The sequence below is a fragment of the Nelusetta ayraudi genome, unplaced genomic scaffold (assembly GCF_046127955.1).
Source record: "Nelusetta ayraudi isolate G7.1 ecotype Tasmania unplaced genomic scaffold, CSIRO-AGI_Nayr_v1 ptg000111l, whole genome shotgun sequence".
Classification (NCBI taxonomy): Eukaryota; Metazoa; Chordata; class Actinopteri; order Tetraodontiformes; family Monacanthidae; genus Nelusetta; species Nelusetta ayraudi.
The window spans coordinates 227501-239199 of NW_027466161.1; the positions used below are offsets into that span (position 1 = coordinate 227501).

General features: G+C 46.7%; 1 protein-coding gene across 1 annotated transcript in view; it reads right to left on the reverse strand.

The window, feature by feature from the left end:
• The window catches only part of LOC142903523 (transcription factor Maf-like), a 42675-nt gene extending 34845 nt beyond the window's left edge, over positions 1-7830 (reverse strand). Inside the window, exon 1 of the mRNA XM_076049206.1 lies at positions 6262-7830. Coding sequence (XP_075905321.1) covers positions 6262-7676 — 1415 coding nt within the window. The 5' untranslated portion in view covers positions 7677-7830. The remainder of the gene's footprint in view (positions 1-6261) is intronic.
• Positions 7831-11699: the final 3869 nt, after the last annotated feature.

Here is an 11699-nt window from a genome sequence, read left to right on the forward strand (position 1 = left end):
AGAGAGCTCTCCATGTCAGAGCTGCAGCCAGTGTGAAAACTGCTGGCAAAACACACACACACACACACACACACACACACACACACACACACACACATTCATAATCACACAGTGTTGTACAGAACATACAGTAAACGCAGCGTCCTATAGGGGAAGGCAAACAAAGAGCGTGGAAAATGCACACACACACACACACACACACACACACACACACACACACACACACACACACACACACACACACACTCCTGCACATACACTGTCTGTGTGTGCATGTCGCCCACGTGTCTGCTCGCAAGTACACACACACGCATATACACACACATACACGCACGCGCGCATACACACACACACACACACACACACACACACACACACACATACAAATGCAGGATTTGGGGCAAAGTGAGGCCGGGCGCAGTCGGCTGCTACATGGCAGCAGTGTGTCGGGTCAAGGCCTTTTCCCAGGTACCAATGAAAGAGAGAAGGGGAGACTTTGGAAGAGGCGAACAACACTGTGGGTCACCTTGCCTGGCAGAGAGATCAATGTGGGTCTCACTCAGAGAGAGAGAGAGGGAGAGAGAGAGAGAGAGAGAGAGAGAGAGAGAGAGAGAGAGAGAGAGAGAGAGCAGCAGCAGCAGCAGCAGCAGCAGAGGCTAAATCACCTCACTCACTCCATTGACATGCAGGTAAAACACACAGGGGTCGGCCTCAGCTGCATTTCCACCCTGCATTAGCGCAGACTTAAATGCACGCTAACACACACACACACACACACATACACACACACACACACACATATATACCAGTGCACTGAGTCCTCGGAAGCACAGCCGCTCCACTGACTGTGCATCCCTGCAATGCAACTGGGCGGCTGACGACATCGACACAGTGTGTGTCTGCGAGTCGCTGACACTGCTGCGACGCCACACAAATTAAATCATAATTAGCTTTCATCTATTGGCCTTTTAGTTGTGCATTCTGCGGCGCGAGCTCCACCCGCACGCAAGAGAAAATGCAAATGCGGAGTTGCCGGAGTTGCGGCTGCAAACGGCTGCACGACACAAATTTGTCTTTTACAGCAGAGCAGTTACAGGAAACTTAATTCAACACAGGGTTATGGGATTGGATTCAGACAATCATATTGGCCATGCTTCCATTTGCCGGAGGAAATCACCATGTAAAGCCAATGCAGGCAGATAAACACAGCCAGGCGGCTCAAGCCTTCTTTACAGCTGCCGCATTCTTCCGGCATGCACGGCGGCGGCGACAGGGACGGGGGGGGACAAGTTAAATTATTAGGGTTTCAAATAAATGACACATAACTCAGGACACTGGAAGACAGAGCGAGGGAGGGGGAGGAGGAGAGGAGGGGAGGAGGAGGAGAATCTGGGGCTGTGCAGCTCTGCATGATGGACGGACCACAGAGGAACATAAACGCAGCTGATTTAAATCACTTTAAATGTAAATGTTTACGGCGTGGAGTGATGCAGATGCGGACTGAGTGGAAGAGATTGAAATTGTTTCCTCTTTTGAATGCAAATATGTTTTGTTTTCTTTAACCCGTTGGGGGTTGGGGTATTGTGCCGGGGAAGAGGTAGCGCTCACGGGGCGCAAGGAAAGAAAATGAACAAACACAATGCAAGGCGAAATAAGAGGTGTGACGCACGTTGTTACTCGGCCGCCGCTGAGACTCCGGCAAATCTGATCAACCTTATGAGCGCAGGAGGGGAAACGACGCAGATGTGAGCTGAGATAAGAGAGATATTCTCATTTTTAAAAATGCATTTCGTGGTTCGTGGTAATTACGCGCGTTCATATTTTTTTCCATTCACACGACGGATTTTGAATGAGTCGCGACTGATGGAATTAGCAGGGATGCAGGCGCCACTCGTTTGTTGGTTCGGTGCAGAAGATGAAATAATTTGAAAATCATTTTCTTTGATGACTGCTGTGAAGGTTTTGCTTTGATAGATGAACAAACACCATCGTCCTGCGTCACAGCGTCGGCATGTAAACGTCCCATTCTGACAGATTTAATACACTCAATTGAAGCGTGCACGCACGCACACACACACACACACACACACACACACACACACACAGCACAAGGTCAGATAAAAGACGTGGTCGGCTGCTCATTGTGCACTCACACAAATAGACACTAAAAAAAATAAATAAATAAATAAATAAGTGCGCACATCCTTTGTCCTATTAATTCCCAGGCATTAAAGGCCACAGTGCTGCGCGATGATTCACATGTCAATACTGATACATTTCAAAGTGATATCCCATAGTTGACCTGAAAGGCAGAGTCCAATATTGTGACAGCAGACAACTAGATTATCTTTAATAACCTAATCATTTGACAGACTGCAAATGATCACAGTGCACGAGTCAATACGCCGGCCCGAGAATAGAATTACTCTTCATACTGATGAGATTAATAACGCAGCGGCTGTGTGTGTGTGTGTGTGTGTGTGAGTGTGTGTGTGTGTGTGTGTGTGTGTGTGGGCTTGCATACTTTAAAAAGCTGTACAGTGAGAGGGGCACCAGGCGGTGGAGGAAGACGAGGAGCCCTGCAGAGTGCTGAGAAACGAGGAGGAAGTGCTGAAATATTATTTCCTGTGCACTGTGTCCTCCGTCAACACAGGAAGTGAATCAGTGCTACTGAATCCTTCTGCCCTTTGGTGTGTCTAGAAGTCACAACACACGCACGCACGCACGCACGCACGCACACACACACACACGCACACACACACACGCACACACACGCACGCACTGTGAGACACGTATGCAGACCCAGAGAGAAAATAGTTTTTTTTAAAACACCCCCCCGCCCCCGCAGTCTCCACACTCCGACGACCAGAATTTTTTTCCACTTTGGCTTTCTTACGTTGTGAACAGCACGCACGCCGACTCCACTCGACAGCAGCGAAGCGCTGCACTCATCAGGCCCGCTGACGCGTCCCACAGAAGGAACCAAATGAAAGCCCTGAGACCAAAGCTGTCCGTCACAGCGGGGAGAGAAGTGACGCACCAGAGAAGAACCAGCGGCTCCTGTTCTGGGTTCTAACAAATGTAATTAAATAGCACACGATATTGACCTAATCAGATAGCAGGGCCATAAATTAGTGGACACATGCTCACTAAAAGGTCCTCTCCTCTCAGCTCGGACACATCTCTGATCGTTTATCATCTGAGAGGAGCAGGAAGACAGCCAGCATCCCTCCCTCTCTCTCCCTCTCTCTCCCCCCCCCTCTCTCTCTCCCCTTCCCTCAGTGGGTGTGTGTGTGTGTGTGTGTGTGTGTGTGTGTGTGTGTGTGTGTGTGTGTGTGTGTGTGTCTCACTCACATTTAATCACAAGGAAAATCATTCCTTCAGGCAGGAGAGGATCATGCTCTCCAATCTTGTCTCTCACCCCAGGCTTTCACTCTGCCTCAACGTGGGCCACTTGCCTGCGTGTTTGGGGACAGGAGTGAGATGCACGCCTGCCTGTGTGTGTGTGTGTGTGTGTGTGTGTGTGTCACACAAGACAAGAGGGGCAGAGGAGAATAAATCCAAACAATTTGCGCTTCTTGCGAAAACATGCAGCCGGACTGCCAGTGGCCCCGGCAGCAGGAGCACTCGCTCACGCGCGCACCGACACACGCACACACACGCCCACACGCGCGCGCGCGCAGTTAGTGTCAAGGAACACACACACACACACACACACACACACAGGGATTTCAGCCGACACGCTGCTCTTCACTGCAGGCCACATGCAGTCAGAGCCGCGCGCTGCCGGTGCCGCTGCTGTCTGACTTGGCAACTTATTCACTCTGTTTAAATTAAAAGAGTCCAACGAACTCGGTTCATTGGAAGTGACAGTAATACGCAGCGAATGAACTTCGGGTGCAAAAACGGCAACAGTCTTGACTTTATTATTATTATTATTTCTTGACTCGTGTTTTTATAGATCAGCTGCCGATGAAGACAAATAAAAAAATAACGACAACAACAACAACAACAACAACAACAACAACAACAACAACAACAAAAATTAAGGGAATGGCCAATTTTTGCGTGGCTACGTGTTTTCTGTTTCTGGTCAGCCAGACCGCGTTTTTGGGTCGATTTCAATCGGAGGTTTGCACACAGTATGCTCAACAGGTGGACAGTAAAAAGTGCAAGTTTACTCTCAAATCAATCATTAACTCTGCCCTTTTTTTTTAGGACACCTGCGGCTCGATTATTGTGCACACAAAAAGAGGCAGAAGAAATCAAATGACGTCAGAAATACCAGCAGCGTTGCTTTCAATTTCTGCAGGTGATTTAACGATAATAATAAAAAATAAAAAATAAATTGTGTTTGCCTGCGATCGCTCTGCGCCTTTTTCAATATTTTTTAAGGGATGAAAAGCCCTTCCGGAGGAATCATTTCTGCACTAATCTCATGTGCACTTTTCAAGACGGGGCGATAATCAAACACGCATAAACAATCAACATAATTCCAGCCCAGCGTGCACGATGAGGTCGGCCCTGATGTTGGAGACGTTACAATTACGCGCCTTATGCGCAGCATCGTGTTTTCATCGAGCGCTGATGTTTTTGAACAGATGTTCAGTCGACGCCACTTGTGTTTGACATTTTCTCTTACAGTTTATATTTCACTCGGACTCGGTGCAATATTGTGACTCTGCCAGCGCGATCTGGTCTCAGAAGATTGAAAAGAACTTATTAGAAATTAAAAAAAAAAAAAAACATTGTCAGGAGAATATATTGGTTTCCATTCATGAGGGTTTATTGATGAATGGTATATTCATTAAATTGCATTCTGTAAAGAGTGAACACGATGCCTGATGCTTCACTGTACTGTCCATACAATACTGTGCAGAAATGCAGGACACCACAAGAGACGGAAGGCTTTTTTTTCTCCTCTTTTTGCGTGATTCTTATTTACAACAGCGGGAGAACATGAACACTTGACAGTTTATTTACACACCCACGGGGTTCTGGCAAAACTGAACTGGGTTCCTTCAATGAAAGGAAAACACAATGTGACAAGAAAAAGAGCGAGAGAAGTTCATTTGTTGCAACAATTTGGAGTGACTGTTGATTTGACATGCAACCTCATCTCATGTTTGTTATGCACAGAGAATTTAATCTTCAAGCTCCCACTTGTTGATCGGAACCATGTACTGTATTTGTGAAACAATAATGAGGAAGTTATTTTAGTTTTTAATAATAAAAATGATAATAATTATAATAATAGTAACTATAAATTATATGAAATAAAATGTGACAGGATGCATTTTAACTCAACACTCCTTTAATATTTGTTTTTCCCCAAAAAGCCTCACATTTTGGAATCGTCTCTGGGAACTTTTAGTGACGGATGAATGCACGTGTTCTTATTTTTGTTTTATTCTTTTTTTGTTTAATTTACAGATAAAACGTAAATTGGAATGGATCTGAACAATGCAGTCGTGGTGTAATACAGTCGTTATACACAAGTTCACACAAAAAATAGGGACAAAGGAAAGTCAAAGTAAAAAGACACTCCGCACATGACCAGCATGCATGGCTTCACACAAGAGTTACAGTCCGACATCACATTCCACAAAACGTCTACTGTAACTTCTGCTTTAAAAGAATAATAATAATAAAAAAAAAATAGAATAAAAGAACGATGAGTGAAATGAAAATGAGACAATTTATATCGAGATAAATTGGCTTTGTACAAAAAAACAAAAAGAAAAAGCAAAAGAGAAGAAATCAAAGCTCCAGGTGAGATGTGCCGCTGGGAGCAGTTGAATTGTACAACAGCAACAGCGGGGCGCAAATCAAGCGGGATGGACGAAGCGCAAGAGGGCGGAACTCTTCTGGAATGTGCTTATTATTTTTAATGTCAAAGCACACTTTTGGACAGGAGTCCTTTAAAAAAACAAATGTTCCCCTAAAACGTGTGATTCTCCAGAATCATTTAAACTGGCCTATTTATTTAAAAGTGGCAAAAACAATAACAGAATCTGAATCCGAATCGGAGACACTAAAGAAAAGAAAAGCAACTTTTTAACGTCGCTTTGACAAAAGTCTGAGAGCGCGCGCACACACGGCGAATAGAACGTTTTTCGAGTTGTGTGTGTCTGATACGTTTGTGAGGGTCGCTAACTAAAACTTTTTTCTGCTTTTTCTTTTCTTTTCTTTTCTTTCTTTTTTCTTTCTTTCTTTCTTTTTTTTTCTTTTTTTTTTTTTTTTGCCAGCGCCGAGACTCACATGAAAAACTCCGGGGACGAGGGGTTGTTGTCGCTGCTGGAACCTCCGTTTTCTCTGAAGCCGGTGCTGATGAGCTTCTCGTACTTCTCCTTGTAGACGTCCCTCTCCCTGGCCAGCCGGGAGATCTCCTGCTTGAGGTGGTCCACCTGCTGTATCAGCTGCGTCTTCTCCCCCTCCAGGACGTGCCGCTGCTGGACCCGCTTGTAGCGGCACGACTGCGCGTAGCCTCGGTTCTTAAGTGTCCTCCTCTTCTGCTTCAGCCGGATCACCTCTTCCTTGCTGACCCCCCGCAGCTGCCGGTTCAACTCCCGCACCGACATGGTGACCAGCTGCTCGTCCGAGAAGCGATCTTCCAGGCGCAGGTGCGGGTGGTGGTGGTGGTGGTGGTGGTTCCCCCCGGCGCCGCCGCCTCCGCCGCCGCCTCCGCCGCCGCCGCCGCCGGACTGCGAGCCGGGCGACGGGTGGTGAGCCCCTGTGTGGTGGTGGTGGTGATGGTGGTGGTGGTGTGGAGCCCCGTTCTGAGCGGCGGCCGCGGCGATGACCGCCGACACCACGGCGGCGGCCGAGCCCATCTCTTCCCCCGCCATGGCGCCCCCCGGCCCGGCTGCGCCGCCGTACTGCTGCCCCCTGGCATAACCATCGAAGGTCTGGAGCTGGTGACTGCTGCTGATCAGCGCCTCTACGGCGTCCTCCGGGCTAAAGCCCAGAGCCTCGGGGTTGAGCTGCTGTTGGTATCCGGTCATCCAGTAGAAATCCTCCAAGTGAGCCTTCTGCTCGCTCCCTGATCCCGGACTCGGGGCCGAGAAGCTTGGAGAGGGGGGAACCGAGCTGCAAGGCGTGCTCATCGGGGTGGAAGACAGGGATCCCCCGGCGACCAGGCGACTGCACTGGCTGATGCTGCGATCGGGCTCCACCGGCTCCTTTTTCACTTCAAACTTCATCAGATCGAAGTCATTAACATATTCCATGGCCAGGGGACTGGTGGGCAGGTCGGAGTTGCTCATTGCCAGCTCTGATGCCATCCTCTTGCTGTTGACAGTCCTCCAAAGGGGCTGAGGAGCACCTGTCAAAGTGGGCTGCTGCTGAGACACGCACTGAGCCAGCTTGATTTCTTTATTTATTTTTTCTTCAAAAAACCGAAGTGTAAAAAAAAACAGAACGTGGGCTTTTCTCGCACTAATTGCGCAGCGCAGGTTCGGCTTTCCGTGAGTCGATAAGTTTTTTTTCCTCCCCTCTCTCCCTCTCTCTCTCTCTCTCTCTCTTTCTCTCTCTCTCTTTCTCTCTCTCTCCCTCTCTCTCTCCCTCACTCTCTCTCTCTCTCCCTCTCTCTCTTCAGCGTTGCTGCGAGGAGCGCAGTTTCCTCCCTCTCTCCCTGCGTGTCGGTGTCTGAGCGCCGCTCTCTCTGTTTCGACCATTTAACACTTCATGGCTCCTTTTAGGATTAGTGCGCCAAATCGACGAGGTTCACGTGTCACGCGGCCAAACAGTCGCTTTTGGTGCAGAAGGAAAAATGGGGCCAGAAAAAACTCCATCCAACGATTGATGGATTTTTTTTTTCTCTTGCAGGGGATCCGTCATCCGACGAGTTAAAAAGCATTGCTTAGTTTTTATACACGCTGTGACGTCGGACTGAAATATGAAATTGACCGAGGTTCAGCCAATGGGGAGGCGAGCAGGCGGATCTAATTAGCATAATACTACAGAAGCCCAAGTTTCCCGTCAGCGGAACGACGCGCTGGAATTTATTCCTGTTTGGTTTTTTTTTATGACTTTTGAAGAAAGCGAATGAAATAAAACAAAAAAAACAAAACAATTATATACAAATTATAGCAGAAACTATAACGAGTATGAAGCTCTCTAGCAGGCAGACAAGACCATAGAGAGGAAAACACGCAAATGAACCTATTGATTTATGAGAATTTTTTTTAAATTCTGAAATTCAGTGTAATTTCATTGTACAGATATAGAAATATAAAAAAATAAAATAAAATCTTGTCTCAACTTTTTAGAACCTTTTCTCAAACCTGAAGCCAAATCCCCTCCAGTCAACGGAGGCCACACGTTTTAAAAATCGCGTCTTTAATATTTAAAGAGCAATTTGCGTGAAGTTTTCACACCATACACTGCTTGTGGACAGACAAAGCGAACCGCTGCCTGTCTGAGGAGCGCGCAGCTCAGGTCCGTCTCAGGGACACCGTTTGAAAACCCGATGTCGCCACCTTTCGGTAGAAACGAGTACTTCACTGATGCTTTTTCCATCGTCTGCACGGTCCGACTCTTCAGCGCTGGTTTATCCTTTTCTGCTCGAATTGTTTTGAGTTTTCACCAAATTCAGAGCTCGTCCACACTGTCACTATTCCCAGACAATGTTGACACGAATAGGACTGCACGGCTTAAGGTGCTGCAACTTGAATGAAAAACACTTAACCTGTACACTTCCCCTGCAAGCCTTCCCCCATACTGCATCTCCAATGCCCCCCGTCGTCAAAGCAGACTCTTGCCAACATAAAACACTCTTCCCACCGGAGGATGTAGAGTCAAAAGCTCCATCTGTGTCTGGGAGTCTTCAGTCTTACTTGCGTGTAATGATCACAGCAGCAGCATCAGTTGTTCCTCTCGTTCTGTGTGCGCGCGTCTCTCTCTCTCTCTCTCTCTCTCTCTCTCTCTCTCTCTCTCTCTCTCTCTCTCTCTCTCTCTCCGGGAGCTCATTCCTCAGGAGTGGTGGCACATAAGAACAAACAATGAGCAGGGCTATACTCGGAGGACTGGAGAGTAAATAAGAGCACTCTCCCCGGAACATGTCACCCGGGGAAGCTTCAGAAAACTACAAAGCCGCCAGCAGATAATCCAACTCCCCGGTGTCCCAAAGCGAGTAAATATTCTCCTGGTCCCTGTGACTGTTCACGGGGACTTAACGTTAAACAGGAAGGATAAACATCGTGTTTTATTCATTAGAACACACGACGGAGGTCCCTCTGATGCTTCTGAATAAATATTAAACAGACCAAGTGTCCCATCTGAAGCTGCTGCACACTGCATGTTGTTGTAGTGTAAATTCTAAAGGGGTAATAAGATGTAGTGGGGAGGAAGTTCACACACACACACACACACACACACACGCACAGGACAGTGCTCTGTTGCCATAAACTGCATTACACTGAGAGTTGGGCCACAACAGTGTCACTGCAGGGTGGAGGAGTGGAGCAAAGACACCAAAGTCATAGCTTTTGTTTATGAATGCAACATATGTTTATAGTCATTTTTTGGCCCCACAAATTTGTTTTTCTGTCTCCACTCAGCAAGTGGTAAAACACACAGTTCTGGAAATAGATTCTCTGTGACAAACCTTAGTATAAACATGTAGTTTTCTGAAGTTTTTTTCCCCTGAAGATCTCCAGGTTTTTTTTTTCTGGATTTTTTTGGAGAGCTCTAGGATTTTTTTTTTTGCGTGGGATTATTTAACAAGGTGCAAGGTGGCTCCTCTGGGATGCATGAAGTAAAAATGTTTAGCATGGCATCTTTAAAATTGTGTCCCAGGCCTGCTGGAGTCAACAGTTGTCTCTCTTCTGTCCACCACCAGTTTAGAGTTTTGTCAAGTGCAGGTACAGGAGCGTCTTTGTGACTGCAGCGTTTCCTCGACGTGGAGCCCGGCGGCAGTCAGCAGTAATGAGCCACCGCCTGACCTTTCAGAGTTCACCCCAGGAGAACACTGATGCATCCTGGGTAAAGGATAGCCGGTGCTCCTCCACTTCCCTGTGATTTACTGGTGTGGTGACTTTACTAATTGTTGCATCTATTAAAAAAAAGAGGCCCTCGTTATTGGGTGACTTATGTAGCACATTGCAACGCAGCGCACTTTTATCTTCAGCGCACAAAACCTTTAGTTTGCCTCTGGGGTTCCCTCCGGTTGGACACTGGTGGAGGATGTGCACACTTGAGGGCTTTGGTATCGGCCTCTTTTGTCTTGATTTGCTCACTGGTTGGTTCAGTCGCACAGTTGGTGAGGTGTTTGTTGCAACCGGAGCCGCTCGCGACCGAAGCGCAAATGAAATGCAGAAGGACAAATTATTTAGGGCAAATATAGCAGCGGACAGCATGAGTTTGTATTATCACAAGGTTCTTACAAAAGCAAGACAATTGAGGATTGAGAGCATTGTGAAAGAAAGAAAAAACTCATTAAGACTGACTTTATGCATCTGCAAGATGTGCATTTTATAACTATTGCACCATTCAAAATTCTGAGCGCGCCAAAAATAGCAAAAGCATTAGCATATTTAACAGACAGTAACTTAAATAAAACGACAGTAAAGTAAAAAAAAAAAAAAAAGAAAGAAAAAGCCAAACCAAAGGATTTCTGCATTACCAAGATTATGCCCTATAATCATTCATTACATTCCCAATGGGAGGCTGGCTTCATGCTCACTCTCACTCCCTGTTTAATGCCATATATTAAAGTGTGGTGGCACTCCAAATGGGGGACCAGGCAGACGAGTGGGCTCAGCGGGCTCGTCTCAGACACATTTAATTAGCGGCACAGAAAATGAAATGTTTCGCGGGCTCTTAACTAACTGTTGTATCTTTTATAATAGAACGAGGGGCTGTGAGGAGCTATTACACCAAGGAGCATGAAGAGCGATGCCACGCTTCCCCCCCGCCAGTGTTTTAACGCTGGGATAAGAGAGTGTATATTAAGATAATAAGCGGCCCACAGAAGAGAAACGATGGGCCTTATTTGCAAAGTGCTACATCCAAAGCCGCAGTTTGTGCGGCTCTCAGCCTCCGACTCTCACCTACAATCATTCATCCCATTACTTGGACATTTAGAACCTTTATCGGTTCATTTATCTGCTGCAGTGTTGGGCTGAAGTGCTGCTTTACGCTACACGCTACTTTTATGACACGCAGGCCAATACCCACAACAGGATTTTTAAAGAGCGAATACTTGGATGCAGATCATTCAGTTGAGATCATCTGACTATCTTTTTTTTTTTTTGTGTGTGTTATTTTATTAGCCTTAACCATCCTTGGAAGTCATTAACAGCTATTCTTATTTATGATTAAATGGCCAAACTCAGCGGCCTCAAATATATCATATGGCCACTAAAACAACTCAGACAAGAGTCTGAGTTGTTTTAGTGGGCATATCCAAATCTTTTGCTAATAAAACCAAGCTGCGGCACTCTCAGCGCTCTATTTTTCTCTCCCCAGCTGCCAGAAGGAAATGCTTCAACCCAGTAATTGGCCACAATAAGCAGACTTGCATGTGTCAAACTCCCCTCCTCCTCCTCACATCTGCCTATTGTCCCTCACAGCAGGCGGCCGCACAGCCACCGTGGAAGCAGCCTCGCACGGCTCTGCACGGTGCAGGATGTGATGAGATTATTTGTTTTTTGTATTAAATAAAATAGAAAGAAAGAAAGAAAGAAAGAAGGCCACAG